The 23,740-nt window shown below is 49.5% G+C and overlaps 1 protein-coding gene across 1 annotated transcript in view; it reads right to left on the reverse strand.

Moving 5' to 3' along the window:
* Positions 1-2,978: 2,978 nt before the first annotated feature.
* Positions 2,979-23,740, reverse strand: part of PRKDC (protein kinase, DNA-activated, catalytic subunit) — a 150,244-nt gene continuing 129,482 nt past the window's right edge. The window contains exons 70-86 of the mRNA XM_060128298.1: positions 21,809-21,983; positions 20,427-20,620; positions 19,621-19,804; positions 18,850-19,010; positions 16,749-16,960; positions 15,731-15,818; positions 15,500-15,643; positions 11,899-12,103; positions 10,996-11,063; positions 10,289-10,509; positions 9,963-10,055; positions 7,864-7,953; positions 7,606-7,677; positions 7,325-7,526; positions 6,692-6,880; positions 5,955-6,094; positions 2,979-4,523 (exon numbers count right to left, since the gene is read on the reverse strand). Of these exons, the coding sequence (XP_059984281.1) occupies positions 4,319-4,523; positions 5,955-6,094; positions 6,692-6,880; positions 7,325-7,526; positions 7,606-7,677; positions 7,864-7,953; positions 9,963-10,055; positions 10,289-10,509; positions 10,996-11,063; positions 11,899-12,103; positions 15,500-15,643; positions 15,731-15,818; positions 16,749-16,960; positions 18,850-19,010; positions 19,621-19,804; positions 20,427-20,620; positions 21,809-21,983 (2,643 nt within the window). The 3' untranslated portion in view covers positions 2,979-4,318. The remainder of the gene's footprint in view (positions 4,524-5,954; positions 6,095-6,691; positions 6,881-7,324; positions 7,527-7,605; positions 7,678-7,863; positions 7,954-9,962; positions 10,056-10,288; positions 10,510-10,995; positions 11,064-11,898; positions 12,104-15,499; positions 15,644-15,730; positions 15,819-16,748; positions 16,961-18,849; positions 19,011-19,620; positions 19,805-20,426; positions 20,621-21,808; positions 21,984-23,740) is intronic.

The following is a 23,740-nucleotide window of genomic DNA, read 5'->3' on the forward strand; positions in this document are numbered from 1 at the left end:
CTCAGTGCACTGGAACATTCTCCAGGATAGACCACATGTTAGGCCACCAAACAAGTCTCCATAAATTAAGAAAGATTAAAATCTTACGAAATATCTTCTCTAACCAAATGCAATAAAGCTAGAGATCCATAAAGAAGGAAAAGTGAAAGATTCCAAATATGTGGAAATTAAACAACATAGTCTTAAGACAACCAAATCAAAAATGAAATCACGAGGAAAATTAGAAAACACTTTGAGACAAAGGAAAACAAAAACACAGCATACCAAAATTTAAGGAATGTAGCAAAAACAATGGTCAGACTTGTTGACAAAAATTCAATCAACAATCAAATGAAGAAAGAAAAAAGGGAATTTTATTCAAGCCAAACTGAGGATTCTGAGAACTGTTCCACCTGTTTAGAAATCCAAGGCACAGTCAGACATTTTTGAAACGAAGGATCGTGTATATAACAATGACATACTGGTATTTTATAGAAACGTCACCACAATACATAGTCCAGGTAAGCACGTACAAAGGAGCAGCGTGTCACCGTGACCCCAAAAGAGCTGGGAAAGAGTGCTATTCTTTCAAGAAGTTACACTGCTAGCATCAGAAGGAAAGGAACAGTGATCTTTGTGGTTGAGCGGCCGCTCCGCCTTTGAGGAGCTCTGGTTAATGTGCAATGCGACACACACTGCACATTAGGGGGGCATGGAGGAGACCCGGACACACACACAAGAAGAATTTTTAAATCTTTCTTGTCCTGCCTTAAAATATAAATTTCATTTCACCACACTTTAGTGCCTACATTAAAAAAGAAAGATTGCAAATGAGTAACCTAACGCTACTCCTTTAGGAACTAAGGAAAGGAAGAGCAAACTCAACTCAATGCCAGTAAACTGAGAAAATAGTCAAGATTAGAAGCACAGATAAAACAGAGCACAGAAAAAGAGATGCAACAAAACCAAACATTGGTGCCTTGAAGAGCTCAACAAAATTGACACACCTCTTTCCAGACTGATTCAGAAAAAAAAGGAAAAAAAAAAAACTCAAATAACTAATATCAAAAATGAAAGTGGGGGGCTTCCCTGGTGGCGCAGTGGTTGAGAGTCTGCCTGCTGATGCAGGGGACATGGGTTCGTGCCCCAGTCCGGGAAGATCCCACATGCCGCGGAGCGGCTGGGCCCGTAAGCCATGGCCGCTGAGCCTGCGCATCTGGAGCCTGTTGTCTGCAACGGGAGAGGCCACAACGGTGAGAGGCCCGCATACCACCAAAAAAAAAAAAAAAGAAAAAAGTGGGGACATCATCTACCTTACAGAAATAAAAATGCCAACTTATCAAAAGTTCCTAGAAACATAAATCACCAAAACTGTCTCAAGTAATAGAAAATTTGAAGAGATCTGCAACAAGAGACTTCATCAGTAATAGAAAAAACCTCCCCAAAACAAAAGGATGGCTTTACTGGTGAATTGTCCCAAACCCTGAAAGAATTAACACCAATCCTTCTCAAACTCTTCCAGAAAATATCAGAGAAGGGAACACTCCCGAACTCGTTCTATGAACCCAGCATTACCCTGATACCAAAGCCAGACAGACAGGCTCCGTAAGAGAATTACAGACTAATAACCCTTATGGGCACTGATGCAAAGATCCTCAACAAAATACGAGGAAATGGACTCCAACCTCAGAGTAAAAGGATTTCTCACCATGGCCAGGTGGGATTTGTCCCAGCACTGCAAGGGTGATTCAACATCTAGCATCAGGCTTCCCTGGTGGCGCAGTGGTTAAGAATCTGCCTGCCAATGCAGGGGACGCGGGTTCGAGCCCTGGCCTGGAAAGATCCAACATGCCACGGAGCAACTAAGCCCCTGCGCCACAACTACTGAGCCTGCGCTCTAGAGCCCACGAGCCACAACTACTGAGCCCATGCACCTAGAGCCCGTGCTCCGCAACAAAGAGTAGCCCCTGCTCGCCACAACCAGAGAAAAGCCCACGTGCAGCAACGAAGACCCAACGCGGCCAAAAATTAAAAAGAAAATCTAGTATCGAATGTTGTAATATACAACTTTAACAAAGGAGAAAAAACACAGGTTCATCTCAACTGATGCAAAAAAAGTATTTGACAAAATTCAACACCATTTCACGATAAAAACACACAGCAAACTAAGACTAGAAGGGAACTTCTTCAGCACGACAAAGGACATTGCTGAAAACCCACAGATGACATCACACTCACTGGTGAAAGGTGAAAACGTTCCCCTGAGATCAGAAACAAGACAAGGATGCCCTCTTTCACCACTGCTATTCAACACTGTACTGGATGTTCTAGCCAGAGCAATCAGGCAAGAAAAAAAGAAAAAATATTCAAATTGGAAAAGCAGAAGTAAAACCGTCTCTATCACAGACAACATGATCCTGTATACGAAAAGTCCCAAAGATAACACAAAATAAGTACTAGAGCTAATAAATTAATCCAGCAAAGTTGCAAGAGAAAAGATCACCACACAAAGGCAGCTGTGTTCCTCTACACCAGCAATGACAATCCAAAAAGGAAACTGGGAAACTCTGTAAATACATAATATCTACAAATATACAGCAGCATCCAAAAGAATACTAAGAATAAATTTAAACAAGGAAACTGAAAAGTAGAAACATCAAAAACCAGTAAAAATGACAAAACACTGCTGAAAGAAATTAAAGACAAATAAAAGGAAAGACACTGTGTTCATGGACTGGAAGCCTTAATATTGTTAAATAGCAAAACTACCTAAAGCCACCTACAGATTCAGTGCAATCCCTATCAAAATTCCAATGGCCTTTGCTTTTTTGAAAAGCCAGTCCTTAAATTCTTCAATTTCATGATGTTCAAAGAGAATAAGTACAAACCCCACAGCTGTGCTGTCACTTCAATATACAGACAATATTTCAAAGTTCACAAACACCTATCTTAGTGGAAGTTACTGGTCATCAACAGCACTTCAAAAATTCTTGCAAGTTGATGAAATAATTTTTATTTTAGAAAGTGTTTACAGTTTACATCTTTACTCTTTCCCCACGATTTTATTTTGTCGATTGGAAGCTGTGTGTAGGCGTCCCGTCCTAAGGGAACTTGGAATTTTTTTGTTTTTTTTTTTTCTTTAAATGTTTCAGCCACGCTGCACAGCATGCTGGACGTCTCAGTTCCCTGACCAGGGATCGAACCCAAGCCCCCTGCAGTGGAAGCATGGAGTCTTAACCACTGGACCACTGGGGAAGTCCCCATAAACGTTTCTTATTAATGCCATAATGCATTCAACCTGTATCTATCAGAATAAGTTTGTCAAGCAATACAATGAAATAATTATAAGATGAAGTGTTTGCTTGTGAAACTGCATAAAAGCTATACACTACTTTGGGAAAAAAACTTTTAATGTTCCTTAGTCTTAAGACTTACTATTTCCCAAAATCATACAAGAGTTTCTAACTAGAAATGTTTGAAAATACAGTAACAAAAAGCTCAAAGCCCACCTGAAATCGGCTCCGGGTGGGGACAGAGGCCCTTCGAGTGCAGAGAAAGCTGCTTCTGTAACTTGGTCTGGCTGCTCTAGAACGCATGTTTTATCTCCAAATAAGGATTCATTTCAAACAGGGATTTCTTTTATTTTTCCTAGAACCCGAATGCTTAGTGCTATCCCTACTTTCATACTTGGAATTTCTGAAGCTTTCCTGAGTCTGGGATGCAAAGCTCTTTCATCCACCTTCCCGTTGTGATCAGAGTAGCAAAAGTGAGTGCTGAGACCAAGGTTTTTCCCTCTCCTAAACACCTTCCCTTCTAGAGAACAGTTCTGTCATAAAATGTCAAAACTAGAAGAGAAAAATGTGAAAGGGAAAAACCTACAAAAATATCCTAAAATGTCAAATACAATCATTTCTAAATGTAATAAGCCATAATCATAGCCTGACCTTATTCCTGTGCTGCTAATATGACTCTCACAGAGTCTCCGGGACGAAGTCTTCCGGGTGTGATTTCCATGGCGCCGTGAGGCAGGTCACAGAACGCTCACGTGCACAATGAACTACCACAGCTCTTGGTCCGCTCACAGCACTCGCGATCTGCTCCGGTCTTGATTCCGTGCTCTGCACGAGTCTGCCCTTCTACATCCATTTTAACCCTAACCTGATCTATGATTATGGCCTAGTCATTCACCCATGCCAGCATTCACTTCTTCATCATGACCTAGATTAAACTCGGGATACAACTCTGGTGCTTCGGGACGATGAGCCCACTGATTGCCTGGATCAAAGTTTAGGACACTTTCTCCACACGCATGCCCCTTCTCTGCTGACTCCCCAGGACCTCACATCCAGGGCTCCCACCCTTCCCAAGTTCTGCCAAGGATGTTGGGGTCTGTTGCCTGGTCAATCAAGCACTTCACCTGGGCCTCTTCTGAAAGTCCACTGCCTGGCTCCTGGGCACGGATGTTGTGATCTCTGCTTCCTTGCGCTACAGCGATGTAATGCTCAAAGGCAGGCACCTTCTCATGGCCCAGAAGTAACTCATCACTGGAAAAAAGATTAAACAAACATGAAGACACAAACCACACACGATTTTTCCTGTCCAAACCAGACATTCCCTCTCACCACGCAGAATATTTTGTTGCTCATAACCTTAAAGCCAAGAGATTCGATCTGCAGGAAACCAGAACATGATGGATGCTGGGAACGCCTGTCTTCACGTGTCTGTGTGGACTCACTTTTACTTCGCTTGGGTTAATACCCAGAATGGAACGCAGGGTCCTATGGTACCCCACGTTTAACTCTTTGAGGAACTGCCACACCTCCCCACAGTGGCTGCAGCATTTTACCTTCCCAGCAGGAACACCGAGGGCTTCGACTTCTCCAGCCCTCACAACAACTCGCTATGTTCCATTTTTTGATTCCAACAGTTCTAGTGGGTGTGAAGTGGAATCCCACTGCATTTATCTGATGACTAATGATGGTCAGCATCTTGCCATGTGCTTGTTGGCCACCTGTGTGTCTTCTTTAGAGCAACGCCCGTCCAGGTGCTACGGTCCTTTTTTAATTGGGTGGTCTTTTTATTATTCAGCGGTAAGGGTTTTTTATGTATTCTGTACACAAGTCCCTTAGCAGCTGTATGACTTTCAAATGTTTTCTCCCATTCTGTGGGCTGTATTTTTACCTTCCTGATGGTAAGCACTAAAGTTTTCAATTTTGATTAATTTATCTGTTTTTTCCTTTTCTTGTTTGTGCTTTTCCTGTTATACTTAAGAGTGCCAAATTGTCACTGCCAAATCCCAGGTCCTAAAGATTTACCCGTGTTTCTTCCTAAGTATTTTACAGTTTTAGCTCTTACAGTTAGCTCTTTGATCCACTTTGAATTAACTTTGTATGTGGTGGGAGGTGGAGGTTCCACCTTCATTCCTTTGCCATTTGTTGGAAAGACCACCGAATGGTCTCGGCACCTTTGTCGAAAAACAACTGACCACAGACAGCCTTTTATTGTTAATTAAATGGGAAAGTCCAACTCTTTTTCCTTCTTGTGAATCATTTCTACAAATTCCTGTTTGTTTTAGACCTCAACCAGAAAAATGTGAAAGCTGCGTCAAAGGTAACCCGATTTGCACGCTTGTTAGTGAGCCGCCACCGTGCTCTCCGCACCTCGGGGCTATGCCGCCAGGGTCCCATTTGTCCTGAGAAAGGACAAGAGTAAGTTTAAAACCTAAATCTCCTCGGGCAGGTAAAGATATTCATGCAACAGTCTAGGAATGCGGTGCAGGGACCCCAGGCAGACTGGGAAGGGCTCCAGAGTTAGGACCTTGCAGGGCGGTGGAGAGGCCGGCCTCCTCAGGCCGTGGCCCTCCATCTGTCAGTGCCGACACCACAGGCCGAGGATAAACATATGGTGTTCATTGGTTCTTCCGGAAACGCCAGTGTGTTGGTGTGTGTTTGTTTCTTCCACAAATAACGTCTTACCAGGTAATAACTGCTGGATTGGCACCTGCTAACTTTCTCTTAGCATGATGTATCTTCTGCCGGGGATACCAGTTTTTTTCAGTTACATTTATTTCTTGAATCCATGATCCTCCTTTTCTTAGCATTTTCTGTTCAAAATTCTAAAGGAAAGGAACATGATTTTTTTTTTCTCTGCTTAACAGTATACATGATCACATTCACACAGATTCAACAAGTAACGATCTTAAAATAAACAGAATCTCTGACTGGGGAGGGCGCCGCAGCTTTTTACGCACTCTCACGGCAGCACAGATAACAGTGACCACGACCGTGAGGGTCTTACCCTTAGGCTTAAAGGATCCCTCCCTGTGGAGGCTGCCATTGCTGTGCTCCCTTTTGGGGGGCAGTATCGTGAAGAACCCTTGAGATTTAAGAAAGCACGATCTGTCTTTATGATCAAGGAGGACTGTGTGTGGAACAGATTTTAAACTAAAACTTGTCTCAGAAAAACCAAACCCACCATCACCAAAGGGTTAAAAATACTCTCAAGTCAGTTTCCTCCAAACAAAAGGAACGTCTCATCTGCTTTTCAAGCCAAGCCAATGATCCCAAGTGTTCCTTCTGAGAAAGTGCTGTACAAAACAGTAAGTATTTTAGTAATCAACACAACGCGACACATTCCCACCAGGTAACAGGAGATGTGGGTCAATCACAGGCACGCTGTAACAAAGGCACAAAGTGCGAAGAGACCACCGCACCTTCCAGTCAAAGGACGGCTCCTTCACAAACACGTCCATGGCGGTGGTGAGCAGGTCTGGGCGCGAGCGGAAAGCCCTCAGCGCACACACCATGGTGCTGCCCACGAGCCCCGTTTCTTTCAGTGGTAGCATCAGGGCGATAAACTGGCGAGTCAGACGGAAAGGCATCAGCTCAGGGACCGGCAGAAACTACAGAGAAAAGGACGTGTGAGAAGCAGTGGATGCGAGGGAGGGCCCTTCCACGGCTGTCGCTCACACGTGGGGAGCACACCAGCTCCTGCCACACGGATGTGAAGTCACTGTGCCCACGAGCAATGACACGGCCATGGAGACGGAGACTCGGAGCTTGATGTCAGGGAGGGTGTGCTTCACATCCACGCAGGATGTTTCCATGACGGGGCTTCATAGAACCTCCTACCTTTCTACAGGATCACGTTTCTCTTAGCTCCGATTATCTAATCTATCAGCACACCTTCCACAACCTGTCTGCACAAGGCTGAAACACAGCTGAGATTTTCCCTTTCCACAAGAATGACAACGTCAACGACCATGCAAACCGACTGTATGCAGAGCGGGTCGCGGTCGCAAAGCCCCAGGGCAACTCCAGCCCAGAGCGGAGAAGGGCACACTCACCTGGGTGGCTGATCCGAAAGCATGTCCGAAGTCGATCCCGATCACGCCGCCCGTCTCCAAGCTCACCATGAAGTTGTTCAGGTGCCTGTCTCCGATGCCCAAGATCCAGTGGCTGACGCACAGGAGCGCGTGGGAGCTGGCAAAGTGATTGCGGAGAGCCAGGAAGGCCTCGGGGCCGGTGCTCATCTTCAGGAAGGCCCGCCTGCAGGGGGACAGCCGTGTGGCCTCTGCCCTCTGCCCCCGCCCCCAGCCCCCGTGAGCAAAGTCGGGAATACTCTTACTTTAAGAGATCGGCCGGCACTTTACTTTCTCTTTTTCTAAAAGATGTGACTGTTTCAGTGCGACTAGCTTCCCTATGATTTAATAATAGGAAATGTCTGATTAGAACGTCTCATGACTTGAAATTTAAACCTCTTTGTTATATTGAAGCTCGAATATCAGATAACAGCTAGATTTTGATGATCTGAGGCAACACTTGCTAAGAAACAAAAGTGAATACGCAACTTTGAGAAGAGTGAACTGGTCGGTGCAACACATACTTGAACATGAGCGCGTAGGCCCCAGGGTCACACCTTCCCGACATCCTCCTCAGCCAGTCTCTATACTCAGACGCTGGTGCCCGGGCGTCACTAACAAGTAGGGAAGAGAAATCAGCATTAGGAAGATGTCCAGGGTTGCTGATTTCAGAGGCAAACATCACCAGGAATTCACTGAAAAGCAGTGAAGAGTCAGGGAAAATAAACGTGACTTTAATCATATTTAATATTAGCACTGAACTCCGGCTACTCTGGGTCTAGGATTTCCACACACCATTATCCATTCTTAATCACTCCTCAAGAACCATGGCTATCTCCTGTGCAAAAGTTCAGGCGCAGAACCACCAGATACAATAAACGTCCCACTTCACACACAGGAACAAGATGAGCTGACGACGCAGGCATAGGGTCCCACACGCCTGACCCTGGGCGGGACCCCTCGCAGCAGGACAGCACCACGTGCAACTTGTTTAAAGCACGTAAATCACTAAAGAAGCAAAATGACCACAAGCTACTTGTTGAAGACAGCCTGTCTGCTTCTGTCATTAAACACTGCCACGCTTGTTTTTTCTTTTAAACCATTTCCAGTATGCAGACACAGACAAAATCCACAGTGAGTGCCAAAAAGTATCTTCTTAAATGATGATGGGTTTGAATTGAATTTGAAAAGCTTGTTTGCAATAATGTTTCACAGGCAAAAGGCAGTGTGGGGACAGGTGGAAACACTGTGTTACTTGTATGTTTAGCCACTTTTGCGTTTGCATCAAAAGTTTTAACAAGTTTTCCTTAAAAAAAAAAAATAATAATCACTAAAGACAGAACAACTTCACAATATGTTACTTAGTAGTTAAATCCCTTAAGGTGAATCTTTTCTGAGTTGCTACTATGTTAATTTCACAGAGACCACTCCATTTCCATCTAAATTCTCTCCTAGTTTCAACCGGATAAAAGTCTTTAGGTTGGAAAACTGCAACATGTAAATTAAGAAAAAAACAGCAATGATCTTAGGAATGGGGGCTTGAAGTGCCTTGTTTTAAAAAGGTAGTGGGAAGTAATGTATACAATTCCATATGTGAAAAGCACTTTATACTCCTTGGACACCTGTGTTTACCGGATGCCAGCCTCCCATCTTACAAGTGGGAGGCGGGGGGCGGGGGCCGTGGGAACCGGGAAGGTCACTTGTGCGAGTGGCTCGGGCCCCCTGGGCGTCAGCACAAGCACAAGCGAGAGGGGGGACTCCTGGCCCCAGGGTGCCGGTGCTGCAGGGGCAGCAGGAACAACTTTAGGCAAAAGACTCAAGTGAATGGAAGTAACGGTAAACACTGCCCCACGTAGCAACTACTGTCCAGGAACGAGAGCGTGACCGATGAGAACACCGGCCCCGCGCAGGCGCTCTCAGGAAGGGGCAGGAGTCCAGTAAGGAGAATCTCCTCGCCCGCCAGCCTAACGCTGGTCCCCCAAACGTGCCAACCCTTGCTTCAAAACGGCTGTAAGCCATGCTGTCCTTAGTTTTCTTTACAGAAACAAGGAACAAATTTTTTTAAAAACTTCCTGATTGAAAAATAACATGCTCATCGTAGCAAACCTGGAAAATAAAAAATGATAAAGGAAAACAGAAAAAGCACCTGATTCATGACCTGGACCTACTCGCCCACCTGCGCCCCCCACAGGCCGGGGCAGCCTCACCTCTCCAGCCTCAGCTGTCTCGTCTGTACAGAGGTGACAACGATACTCACCTTCTTGCTTTTTGTAAGAAATAAATGACTTCATACACATTAAGAACTGAGACTAGTGCCACAGAAAATGTATAATTAAATGTTAGCTGCTAACCTTACTGTTTTATTTTCCTCAAAGAGTCTTCTTCCCCAAAGTTAATCCTTTTTTAAAAATTGTGATAAAATATATGCAACTACTGTTTAGAACCCCGGACTCCATTTCCTTTGTTCACCCATGGAGAGGCAGATTAAAGTACAGGCCAGGTGGCGCCCAAGGGCGCCAATGAAAGGGCCTGAAAATTCAGGTCCCTGGAGGCGGGGTGGAGGTGACCTGTGGGCTGGGGCGGCCGGGCAGGGCCGGGGCAGGGCCCTGGGACTCCAGGTCACCTGGTGTAGGCCGCCTTCTCCTCCCGTGACATGCTGCTCAGAAGGAGTTCCTTCAAGGTGCAGGTGCTTTCGATCCATTCAATTAGCCCCAACCTGAAAGGAGAGAACAGTCATGAACACCCCTGCCCTCGCTTCTCTAGAACACAGTTCTTCCCTTTCTCCACGAGGATGAACATCACGGGCTGAGCAGCGTCTGTGCTGTTGGCCTATGTCCCGTGACACCTAGAACCCGAACCGTCACGGGACCCCCTCCTCCCCTTCCCGACAAAACCCCTTCCGGTCCTGTGCCCCCTGCGCCCCCATCGCCCGCAGGGGGCTCTGCGCACCTGGAGGTCATGGGCACCACGCGGTAGGTGGTCACCTGCAGGCCCCTCTGGCCACAGGCGGCGTCGCGGGCGAGCACCCCGTTCATGACCTGCAGCAGCTGGCAGACGCGCTGGTCCTGCCGCAGGTCCTCCCCGCCCTTCACCAGGAAGGCGTACTCGCGCTCGTCGTGCCCGCGGACCACGATGCGCGTTGGTCTCCTGAGCGAGGCCATCACTTTCACCTTTAAAGGTCAAACGAAACAGCGTTTTCAGATGGGCCCGGGTCTCATCACCGGAGGGGAGACGAGGCCTGGGGCACGCCCTCCAGGGACACAGGAGGGCAACAGAGCAAAGGACAAGCGAGGGCACTGAGTCTCCTGGTCCCTGTTCCTGCCCGGCTGCAGTGCCAAGAGGTGCCAGGTTCCCGGTGACAAGTGAAGAGCTTATAGACACGCGTCCTCGGGGACAAGCCACACACGACATGTCCACTCGCTACAGGCACTTAAGACTCGTACGTTTGTCACACACACACACACACACAGAGTTTATTCTTCGAGTTCACTAGGTCCTTCAACATGACTGATGTTGAAAGACTGGAAACATTAAGGTCAGTGAATTCCCATCAGAAAACTTGTAACACAACCCTCAGAGAACCCCGTGCGCTTGAGACCGACATGGGGAGTGAGCTGCCTCTCCTGGAACCTGAGGAGCTGACGCCCAGCACCTACCCGCTCGTCGAAGCCGGCGATGCGGGCGTGGTACTCGGGCATCGGCTTCCCTCTGCCGTCGTACTGACCTGGGACAAACCACAGAAGCCTGACTCAGAGGCTGCACCCTGCATTTAAAACACACCCACTGGTCTAACAGGAGGGGAGTTTTAACTCCAAGTTTTCACTGGACGTATTTTTTTAAATGCTGCCATTTCTCAGTTTGACAGGCTAGTGGACGCCGCTTCCCGTTCGGGTGGAGCAGACAAAGGCAAACAGGGACGGCAGCGCCCCGGGCGAACACCCGTGCTGTTTCCAGCGGAGTCAAGCTGCATGTCAGGAGGCTCTGTTTTCGGTGGTTTTTTTGAAACTCACGGTATGTGATGCGCAGCTGTTAATAACAACAAAGGAAACTGTTTCTCCAAATCCCTTTCTCCCCACTGGAATAAGGACCTAAGTGACCAGGGTGCAACGCTCGGTCTGGCAAATTCCACGGTGAAGCCAGGGCGGGTCCTCAGTGCCACTCCAGCGCCCCTCCTGCCGGCGCGTCGCTGCTGTAGGTGCGCGCGGCGCACAGCCCGCAAAGCCGTGTGCAGGCATGCCGCGTCTTACTGCACTTCTCAGATGCTGCAGTTCCTACCGTGCGCGGGTAGGTTCGGAGGACGTTACCAGCTACCGTTATTAGTAGGTGGACGTCTGAGCACTTGTCTTCACCAGGAATATGACTAGACGTTTAATAAGCGTACTACTCACAGTAATTATAGATTTTCCTAATGATGAAAAATATGTGGAATTTAAAATTCTTTTTAAAGAAAGAAAACTGTCAAGATCCCGATTTCACCATCTCAGAATCAAAAGTGCCGGCTGCAGCACGACTCTCCTCCAAGCACCCTCCTGCCCACCCCCGCCGCGCGGTGAACTCACCAGGAACCTCTAGCTCGGCCCTCAGGAACTCCGCCCTGAAGCTGCTCATCCAGGGCGAGCACTCCTTCAGGTTCCCTGGCGCCTTCGAGGCCCTGCTCATCCTCCCAAGCAGCGAGCCGGTGATGCTGCGGAAGTCCTGGAGCCTCATGCCAGGGAGCTTAGAGCCTCCTCTGCCGAAGTGTTCATCAAATTCTTTCCCAAAAGCCTGAAATTAATGATAATTTACCTGAAATATTAATGTTTAGCTGAACTTCTGAAAAAGTTCCAGGCTCACGAATCTTCATAATAAACAGGGGCTCAAGTTGTATTGGGTTTTTTTCTGCACTTTTAACTGACAGTTTCACTCTCCTTGAATGTTTCAACACTCTTAAAGCACAGTAGGCTGCCTTTGTTTTTGTCTTTGTGCGCCTTTGAGAAGATGGAAAGGATGACAGTCAGCGGTGACTTCTGAGCATAAATTCTTAATAAGGGCTTTAAATACATGGGGAAATCCTTTAACCTCTGTGTCCGTTGTACAGCTGCTGATCTGCACCATCATGACGATGGGAGTAAGTAGGAACAAAGTACAAAATAAAGGACATAATTCAATGGAAATGAACAGCCCAGGGACTGCCCTGCTGGCGCGGTGGTTAAGAATCCGCCTGCCGATGCAGGGGACACGGGTTCGAGCCCTGGTCCGGGAAGATTCCACATGCCGCGGAGCAACTTAGCCCGTGCACCACCACTATTGAGCCTGCACTCTAGAGCCCGTGCTCCACAACAAGAGAAGCCACCACAATGAGAAGCCCGCGCACCGCAACAAAGAGCAGCGCCCGCTCACGACAACTTGAGAAAGCCCGCGCGCAACAACAAAGACCCAAACACAGCCAAAAACAAATAAACAAATTTTTAAAAAATGAACAGCCCAAAGTTCTTCCTCGCAGCAAAGAGAAAAACATAAGAAAAAACCACTTTCCCTTAGTGAGGGTCTTTCAAGCCATTATTTTGGATCAAGAACCAGTATAAATAGCATTTGGGTAAGTTGTATTTCTAGAAGCGGTTATTATTAGAAGTTCCCTATCTTGGAATATATCAGATCATTCTTTGTATTAGTTTCTACTCAAATATTTATTTAAATTATAACCCTGATATCAAAATTTAAAAAACAAGGGCTTCCCTGGTGGCGCAGTGGTTGAGAGTCCGCCTGCCGATGCAGGGGACACGGGTTCGTGCCGCGGTCCGGGAAGATCCCACATGCCGCGGAGCGGCCGGAGCCTGTGCTCCGCAACGGGAGAGGCCACAACGGTGAGAGGCCTGCGTACCGCAAAAAAAAAAAAAAAAAAAAAAAAAAATTTTAAAAGAACAAGAAACAAAACTCAAGAGTATTACTAACAGTGACCTAAGGTGTCAAGATTCACCTGATCATCTTTAATTAGAAATGTTTTCCCAAATGTAGAACTAACCCCACATCATGAGCCTGGTATAAATGAAATATAAGCTCTGTTTTAGACAATCCACTACAGGAAAATTAACATATATAAAACACAGTTCTTCCTTGGTCTATAAATGGACTGAAAGTATAGAAACAGTCTGCAATCCTTAGAATGAAGGGAGAGATCAATCCGCATTTCCCAGCATAACCAGCACCAGCACTGATCCAGAGGGCACAACGCTCCTAAGGGCCCCCTAGACTGAAACCTGAGGCAGTTCTGCTTTAGCGGATTAATATTTGAATTAACCGACGCAAACTGTGTGCTGATTTGGTGCGAAGCAGAAAGTTCCAGATGGACTGTCTCGGGTACTAGGAAGCAAGCTCTGGACAAACCGCGGCTGCAGCTGTGGGGAGGCTTCTGCCGGGCTCGGCCCTGCTGGGCGCGCGGAGGGCTGAGCTTGGCCGGGACAAAGCCCGCCAGGCTGCGGTTTCCAGGGTGGGGCCAACAGGCAGGCCCCCACCCCCCCTCCACAGGAAGCTCACGGCGACCCCTCTGCCGCCCTCTCGGTTGGCCCTGGGCCGGCCACGTGCTTAGCACAAGCGGCGTGGCTCAGAACAAGGCCTGGCGAGCCCCAGACCCTGGCCGATTTCACACGTCAAGCCTGTTGAGGCCGCCATCCCTGCTGCCCGCCCGCTGCCCGCCGCGGCTGCTCCTGCGCTGTGACCGCAGAGGCTGGCGCGGCCCCAGCTGGGGACAGGGCGGACGCAAGCGCCTTCCCACCGACGGTTCCCGCTGCGGCCGCGGGCCCGCCGCCCTTCAGTACCTTCTCGGGACGTGGGCTGCCCGCCGGGGACCTGCAGTCACTGGGCAGCAGTGCTGTGAGGCTGACCTGATAGGACATGGGGTCGAACACGCGTCATAAAATGCAGTACGTGCCGAGGCTTAGGGTTTTACTGTCGCTTGAGACACAGCCCGGGACACGTTAGGCAGCAGGTAGTCCTGTCTGTTCCCACATTCAGACAGTTAAGGGAAGCTCCCCGAAGCAGGGACGACTCCCCCAGCCCTCCCTCTGGAGGTCAGAACCGTCCCCCGCCCGCGTGTCCAGAGACGCCAGCGGTGGGCTCCGCGGGCAGAGGTGAGTGGGGCCAGCCCTGCCCCCGAGTCTGACTCAGGAGGGCGCCCCGGAGTCACTGTGCCTACTGCACAGGAGCATCGCTCAGTGGACGAGGGACACGGGCTGTGGAGCAAGCCCCAGCACCCAGAGGGGAGGCACCGACACAGGCTGCAGCACGCGGGCCGCCGAGTGAAAGAAGCCGGGCCCCGCGGGACTTGTCCACGCGGAAGGTTGGGCAGGCGAGCCCCCGGGGGCCGGCAGAGCAGGGAGCGGCGGGAAAACAGCGAACCCTCGGGCGCCGCACCCTGTGACTGCACGCGCGGCAGGGCGTGTGACCTACGTCTCGCTGAAGCACTTGGTACACCCCCAAGGGACAGAGACGCTCCTCTGCACCAGAGACGCGTGACTGGTGAGCACCGGGGCTCCTACACGCTCTTTATAAAGCTTCTTGAGGTTTCGTGAACAGAAGCGGTTTCACCAAATTGTCAAAACGAACTCAGCGTGACAAACGCAGGAGAGGTGCACACAGGTGCAGACGGAGGAGGCCCACCCCCGTCCCGGGGGTGGGGTCGGGGGTCGGGGGTGGGAGGGGCCAGGCGGGAAGCACCGCGTGCGTTCTCTCCCTTCCAAGTCTGGAGCAACTCTGAAACTGGAGCTCACGCTGACGCCACAGCTCTGTCCACACAGCACGTGTCAGGTGGCCCCGTGAACTCTCGGAGCCTTGGACAGAACTAAGTGCTCACAAAATGGTTACAACCTGCGGCAAATACAAACGTTTTCCTGGTCCGATACCCAAATCACTCTGAGGATTAAAAACATTAAACTACACATAACCTTCATATCTAAGAATCTGGCCATGAAGAACAGAATGTAACAGAAACCCTGAGGTTTTACCTGTGCCCCACTTGCCACCGTCTGACCTAACACACGCCATCAATATCTAACAGACACAAATCTAAGGGAAGTTTACAAATTCAACACACATTTTAAAACCAGAAGTATTAACACACCAGCAAATAGAAGCCCTCGTCTTCATAATGGCTGTAATCACCAAGCGGCTGCTGCCCCCCCATACCTGGATAAACCTCCTTCGAAAACTCCCGAGACCCGGAGCCTGTGGGTCTCCCAAGGCTGCGTACATTCTCTCATACATCCTCTCAAGGTTCTTCTTATTTACAGGGTTCTTTTCTAGTTCAAGCTTGACGTCCTCCGTCCAGTCCTGTGCAGAAAAAAAGACACGTCAAGTTGGACTGCAGGCAGGTTGCACTGAGCCCGTGTCTTACGTGCGGGAAGCTGTTAACGCTACCTTAAAGAGCATCTCAGGGCTGGAGAGCTGCTCCAGAGCGTTAATGAAGTCCTGAACCACTCCTTCTCGATCTAACTTAGCTTTAATCCTACAAAAAATGACCAGGTTTAGGTGCTCAAACATCTTCCAAAGATCAAGGCCTATAATTTTTATGTATATATAATTATATTTATATATAAAACAATACATAACCAACTACACAGTCTAGGGAAGGAGCAATTTAAAAATTATCTCCAAAACAGATGAAGCACAAAGCGTGTCCTGTATCAAGAGATGAGATGAAAGCAAATTCTCAACATTTTGGCGCCCACGATCTCAAGTTCAAAAGGCCCCGCTTCTCAACAAACTTTCAACATTTCTCTTTGCTTTCTTTCTTTCTAAGGAAGCGATCACGCGGCAGCTGCCTCTGCTGAGACACAGGAGGGCACCACAGGGTGGGTGGGTTGCACGGCTGGCCCATCGGCGAGCCGGGATGAGGGCTGTGCCCCGCAGCCTTGTCCCACTCTAAATAATGAGGCAAATCAGCTCTTGACAGAGAAGGGCAACTAAAATGCCGTGCATTTACCAAGTATTCTTTCTAAAGTAAAACACTGCTGCCGGCTCCGGCAACTGTCCTCACTTACAAATCAACTGAAGAAGCGAAAAGGACACCTGGGCAGTTTACTGACTTAACGAAGAAGGGGGGGCTTCCCGGAGATTTTAAATTACAGAACAATTTCAGGAACTGATTCCAAAAAGCATCTCATCTAGTTCGTCTCAACCAACAGATTACTAATGGTTAGCATAACCATCTCATGAATAACATTTTAAGATGAACTGTGTTTACAAAAGGAAATAAATTCTACAGCAAATAACACACCAGGGCAGATGCACCCAACAGACAGACATTTAGGCCTCCTGCCCTCCACGGCAGCTCTAATTCATCTGAGGACACACATAAGCGTCCCTGTGTCTGCTTTGACCACAGACGTTTCGATAACCTTTCAGTGTTGGATGGACCTAATTTTTCTTGTGTCACCTGGCCACAAAGTCCTTGTTCTTATGGCCAGCAGAAGTGTCTCTGAAGGCATAGCTTTCACTGCTTATCATGAACGGGTACACGATGGCCTGCGGGTAGTGGTCGGCGATGTCCGCTACGGTGCGCTGGACGGCGACCCCCTCCTCCTTGTCTAGCAAGGCCACCATGTGGCTGACCCAGCCGATGAAGTGCCAGCAAGGAATGGAAGAAATCTGAAACGGAAAGAAGTGAGTGATGAGCGGCACATGCAGCGCCCTCCCTTACAGAAGTGTGCTGTGTCCAGTATCAAAGCATAGCTGTATCTGCTACCGGCACTATAAAAACCGACAGACGTGTAGACAGAAAGTCTTCTCAGCCCTCCGGTTCCAACCCACTGGGAAGCATCGATTCTTCTGGGCCTTTTCAGGGCGTGTGCACGTGGACCCTTTCTTCAGAAGAATGGACCTGGAGGAGACTTGCTGTTGCTGGCTTTTCTTAGATCTGCCTCACTCCTTTTAACAGCTGTACCATATTCTGCTTCATTTCACAAGGGCTCTATGATGAACTTTTAGGGTATCTGCAATTTTTGCTATCCAGATACTACAATGCACAACCCTATGTTTATCTCTTTGTACTTGTGCTATATACCCATAGGAGAAATTCCTAAATGAGTTCCTAAATTCCTTTTTACTTTTAATGTGAACTTTAACAACTGTAAAAAACATTGCTAAATTTCCCTCCAAGATTTTTCAAATTTCCACTTCTAAAAGCGTAGTAGATCGACTACTTTCCAAAATCCTTTCCGACACTTGACGTGATCCATTTTTAAAATCTATTGTCAATCTGACAATTTTTAAAATCTATTTGCAATCTGAGAAGTGAAAGATACCTAACTTTAATTTGCGCGTCTCATCATTAGCGAGGCTGGGCAGTCAGCGTTTACCTGCATTACGTGCTTTAACCACACGTGCGACGCCCCTTGCTACGAGTCTGTCTGTTGCAGACAGCGGAGACGCCTGCTCTCCATCTCCAGTATGTGTTGCAAATCTTTTCTCCCAGTTTTTTTCCTTAACTTTGTATATAGCATTTTTTTAACAATAGAAGCATCAAGTTATTTTCCTCTATAGCTCCTGGGTTTTGTCTCTTAACTCCAAGACCATTTTCAGATTTTGCTCAGGTTTTCCTCTAATGCTTTTCCAGGTGTTTATTTCAAGATAAACTCCGCTGCACTTGGAATGCTGGTACAAAGCCAGGAAGGACGGGAGGCTTGGGGGCCCTCAGTGCAAGGCCAGCTGCCCATCTCAAGGGTCATGACAACATCAACCCACCACTCCGTTCGTTTCCACACAAACTCAAAATGCTATTTTTATCATATACAAGTATGATTTGGGGGAAGAAAAGAACCATAACTTACTGAAATATTTCTTTACTTATCTTTGAGGAAAATGCATGTGTACCGCATTTCATACCGAATTTACTTTAATCTCCTGTGTAGGACCTACTGAAAACCCTCACCTGTCCAAGCGCACAGAGAACTGACTGCGGGCTCGGCGACCAGCACCGTCTACAGACCTGCCGTGCACCCTTTCTGAACTATTACGTCATCAACTCAAAGCCTGGCCCTGTCTTCCAGTTAAACATCCACGAAGTCGCTAAGGAGCCTTTCTGATAACCCTCCCCTTTTTCCCCAATGCAGCCCCAGTGGAGAGGCCGGGATGGGGTGAGAGCGGGCAAGCGGGACGTGGGGCAGGAGCCCTGGGGGTTCCCGAGATGTGGAGCGTGGGGGGATGGCACCTGAAACGTCCCCCTTTTCTTGCTGCTGAACGGTGACCTGAGCATAAGGCCCCCGGATGTACAGACGCAGCTCAGCCCTGAGGGGCAGCCAGCTCCGGGTGGAGGTCTCACCTCCTCCCGTCTCGGTCCTCGTTCAGACGCGGCCTTCGTGTCAACACCCACAGAGCAAAGTGGGTGCATGGGAACACTCCTTTACACGGTTTTCAATGACACATGTTGTTGGGATGGAGCAAAACTCCGTGGTTATGAAAAGCCATTAACACACGCACCCCACACAACACATCTGTTAGTTCCGTCAAGTCCCCTCCGCCAGAAGGAAGACACCGACCTCTCTGGTCATGAGGCCCAGGGTCTCCTCTGGATACAGCTCAACGATCTGGAGGAGTCTGGGGAACTTCAGCCTGGCCTCGCTGGAGTGTAACTTCAGAGCTTTCAGCATTTTGTCCACCACGAGGGCTGGATACGTGCGCAGTTCTGCAGCGTCCAGGACTACCGGGGACAGGAGAGGAGAGACGTGGTCACTACCCACACACAGACACGAGTGGCATACTGAGCGCTGGCTGCTCTCCCCCGGGCTTCCTTTCTAACAACTACTGCAGCTCAGCAGACGGTCTCGGACTGCATGTAAGAGCTCCTCTCTGGGGCTTCCCTGGTGGCGCAGTGGTTGAGAGTCCGCCTGCCGCTGCAGGGGACACAGGTTCGTGCGGTCCAGGAAGATCCCACGTGCCGCGGAGCGGCTGGGCCCGTGAGCCTGCGCTCCGCAACGGAAGAGGCCGCAACAGTGAGAGGCCCGTGTACTGCAAAAAAAAAAAAAAAAAGAGCTCCTCTCTGACGCTGACCTCTGCTACCGGGTGAAGTAGTTTGCTTCCTGGGCTGGAACACGAGGGGTGGCCACAGGAGCTGGCCAGACACGCGCCAGGGAAGCGGAGGGAGGGAGGGACGGAGACGCCCAACTCCGGTCCCACACCGGCCGTGGGGCATGGCCATGTCACAGCCTCTTAGACAAGCCGTCTCTTAGAACACATGCCATTGAAAAACACACAGGAGAGCACAGGACCCGCAAGACCCTACATCTTCAGTGGGCACGCGCGGGGCTCACCGGGGGGGCCCTCCTCCTGCTTGCGGAGCCGCTGGTCACAGAACTCCACCAGCGCCAGGTAAGCCGCCACCAGCCCGCATGCAGGCTCCTGGCCCTGCGCCGAGCACCCGGCCTCCTCCTGTGCTGCCGTCCGCACGGCCTCAGAAAGGTGGTGGAATGCTCCCTGGTACAGGCCTGCCGCAACCTGGAACGCAGAGACCCCGGCAGGCTGTGAGCGAGACCAAGCTTCCTGAAGACCCTGCCCCCCTGGGACCCGTCAGCCACCGGTAAACAGAAAGCCGCTCGAGGGCAGAGCCAGGTCTGCCTGGACTGGGAAAGAGACGCCGGCCCTACGCCATCTCGGCGCCTGAACACCAACACGCGGGGCGTGGCTCAGGTAGAGCTGGAGGCTGGGGACACAAGTGGCGCGGGGAGCACGTGGGAACTCACAAGTACACAGAACCACCTGAGCAGTGCCAACAGAGCAGGTGCTACACAAAAAAGCAGAAAAGCTGATTCTGCCCATAAGCTAGCGGGGCGTCTGAATGGTGGCCGGTGGTGAGATTCCACTAACAAGATTCACGGGAGAACCGTCCACATCAAGCCAACACAGACTTCTCGCTATTAACACTAAAAGAAGGGTGTCGTTCAAATAAACAGGAAACACGGGGAGTAGGTCATTTTTCCAATAAGAAACCTGACTGCGTGTAACTGTCAAATGTGTCTTGAAAACACAAAGCGAGACTTGTCATTTCTTTCGTGTAGCGGAGCCTGCGCGGTCGAGACAAACACACGACACGAAGCGCTCAGGCTCCCAGCGTCACTACCTTCTCTGCATCCTCTGAACTGGATCCCGAGAGCTCCACGACGCTCCTGGCCTTGCTCTCCTCGATCCCAGCGAGGCAGGTGGGCTCACTGCTGAGAGCGTCGGCCATGATCTTGTACGCTGTGCCCACGAGAATGTTATGGTCACGGGACGCCACAACGTTTCTGCTCAAGTAGCTTGATGTGTTCTCACCTGCTGGATTACACACACGCACACAGGATTTTTTGAGAACTGAGTGACTGACGTAAGTTACAAAGAAGATATTCATAGTGTTCAAAGGTTGTTTTCTATTAAGAAACTAAAAGAAATCTTGAAGGTATAAGAAACTGACTTCAAACGTTGACTCGAGAATCTCTTGAACTCACATTAACGAACAATGTTCTTTGTCACCAGCGACCACGGCCCACCGAGGCTCAACAATTAAAACACCAAATAAACTTTCATTCAAGCATCACCCTTCTGCATTTTGTCCAAGCACTTCTTTGTGTTAACAGAGAACAGAAAGTGTGCTTTCTAATGCATTCGTGCATGTACATCAATAACGCAGATTTTTAAACTGATGCTGTGACCTACAGCTGACAAAGCAATGGAGACCACCGCAGTCCAAGGTCTAGTACTATGTCCGGCCGTGTGGCTCTGGGCAAGCCTACAGCGTGCAGAGGTCGAGAAGAGAAAGGGCCGTCACCCGGCAAGTCCTGCACGCACACCACCTGCTCCTCCAGGAGACGCTTACTTCACAGGGCCGTGACCGACGGCAGCCAGTCATTATCACGAGAACCGAGTGCCGTCTTCATGGCAGCAAACTCCTCCTGCCCCCCCCCAGAAAAGCCTATAAAAAGAGCTGAGCAGTCACGGCGTCATATTCCGATCCTGGGATCAACGTGGAAAGTGCTTCCCCATCCTGCCCAAGAGTCGGGCTCGGGACCAGCGGGAGGCCGCAGGAAAGCCCTGCCGTGCACCTGGGACGTGCACACGAGACCCGGGACCCACACACGGGGTTCCCGCTCAGCCTTACAGGCCACGTCATCACAGACAGAAGAACTGAGGAGGAAAAAGGCTCTCATGGCTAATTGTTTTAGGCAGTTCTTGTATGTAAACATAAAGTTTTCAAAATAATTAAACTGTTACACCCAAAATTTGGCTAAGTCTTAAAGAGAACATTTTAGAACTTCAACTTTAGTTTACAGATGAAGAAACAAAAGCCCCAGGAGTCCCATGCGGTAGCATTACTGGACACACGGCACCTTGGCGCCGCATGTTCAATAAATACTTAATAAAAGTTTTACAAATCTAATTCCCAACTGTCAGATAAAGCAGTACAAAGGATACTGCGAGAAGACACACAGCCACAACACAAACTGTGGGAGGAGAAGAGCCTCGTACCCAGCAGGGGCACCGTCTTCAGCGCCGCGCAGAGCTGCTCGGGCGGGCGCTGGGCCCGGGCCCGGCCGTGGCTGAGCCGGCAGTAGCTCTGCACCCACTTCACGAGCCAGTCCTCCCGTGTTTTTGACTCTCTGTGCAGTTCCTTCAGCAGTTTCAAGGCAAGCGAGAAATTATTCTACACGGCGGAAGAGAGAAAGCAGAAAGATGACACAGGAGGATGATGAGAAGTCAAGTCGCTCTACGAGAGGAGCTTCTCGCTGGCCCGCAGTGACCCATCACCTTAGCTTTATCGTGGGGACAGATACACAGTCCAGAGTCTCCGGGACACTCACGCAGCGGGGCACCCACGGCTGCCGTCTGATTCCGGGACTCTGTCGTCCGCCAAGAAACCCTCCATCCACAGGCATCTGCTCCCCTCCCCCAGCCCCCAGAGACTACAGCCTTCTGCCCCGGGTCTGCCCATTCTGGACACTTCCTACCCAGGGAGTCAGCTGTGCTCTGACTTTGTGCCTGGTGGTGTGTATCAGAACTTCACCCCTTGCTCTGGCTGCGTAACATGCCACTGCATGCATAAATCACAGGTCATTTATCTACTTATCTACTGATAAACCTTCGCATTGTTGCCACCTTTTGGCTATTCTGAATAATGCTCTTTTTTCTAATTTCAATGAACATAAAGAATCTGTATACAGATTTCTGTGTGGACGTTAAGTTTTCATTTCTCTTGGGTATATACCGAGGAGGGGAACTGCTGGGTCAAATGGTAACCCTCTGGCTTTTGGAGGAGCTGCCAGACTGATCTCCACGGTGGCTGCACTGCTCACCTCCCTGCACGGAGGGCCGTCCCTCTACTCCAGCCGTCCTGTGGGTGTGCGGCGGGACCTGGCTGTGGTTTGACCTACATCCTCCTGATGACTCGTGGTGCTGAGTGTCTTTTCTTTCCTTCTTTCTCTCTCTCCCCCTCTCTTTCTTTCTCTCTTTCGCCATGCCACACGGCTTGTGGGATCTTAAGTTCCCCAACCAGGGATCGAACCCGTGCCCCCTGCAGTGGAAGTGCGGAGTCCTAACCAGGAAGTTAGGAAGTCCACTTCCTGGACCACCAGGGAAGTGCCCTGAGTGTCTTTTCATGTGCGTACTGGCCACTTGTGTGTCTTCTTGTGAGAAATGTCTATTCAGATCCTTTGCCTGTTTTCTCGCTGGGTTGTTTGGCTTTATGTTGTTTGGTTGTAAAGAGTTATTTATGTATTCTGGATAAGCGGACCCTTACCAGATACATGATTTCCAAATATTTTTTCCCATCATATGGGCTGTCTCTTCACTTTCTTGAGTGTGCCATTTGAGGCACAGAAGTTTTTAGTTTTAATATACGTTTCTCTGTTTTTTATTTAGTTGGTTGTTTGGGGATGTCTTTTACATCTAATTCTCTGCTGAGCTTCAAGGACACTGACATCAGTCCTATGCGTCCTTGTTACGACCCTTCCAACCACTCAGGCCAAAAGTCCAGCCACCCTCGTCATTCCTGCAGTCTCTGGCCTTATTACATCTGCGTATAAGAGTGTACATTTCACACAGTTCTCATCCCCACCAGCACGTCCAAGACCTTCGATGACCTCCTAGTCTCCAGTCCCTAGTTCTGGGCCACATGCTCTACAACCCACCTCAAACCAGCATCACGAGACAAGCCGTCCGCCCACGGCGGCGTCCACAATTCCCAGTTTCTCCCCTTGGGATTCTGTTTAAACGTATCTCCGTACCTTCCTCTCCTACCACCCCCAAATGCCCCCCCCATGGGGCCCTCCTGCCCCCTCTTCTCGTGCCCTGCCCCCAGCAGCGGGGAGCACCCACTGCACCCCCGCCCCGGGATGCACCCCTCACTTCCTGCTGAGAGGCCACATGCACCACCTCAGCCCCGGGCCCCGGCCACTCCCTGCT

Source organism: Lagenorhynchus albirostris, chromosome 17, assembly GCF_949774975.1.
Source record: "Lagenorhynchus albirostris chromosome 17, mLagAlb1.1, whole genome shotgun sequence".
Classification (NCBI taxonomy): Eukaryota; Metazoa; Chordata; class Mammalia; order Artiodactyla; family Delphinidae; genus Lagenorhynchus; species Lagenorhynchus albirostris.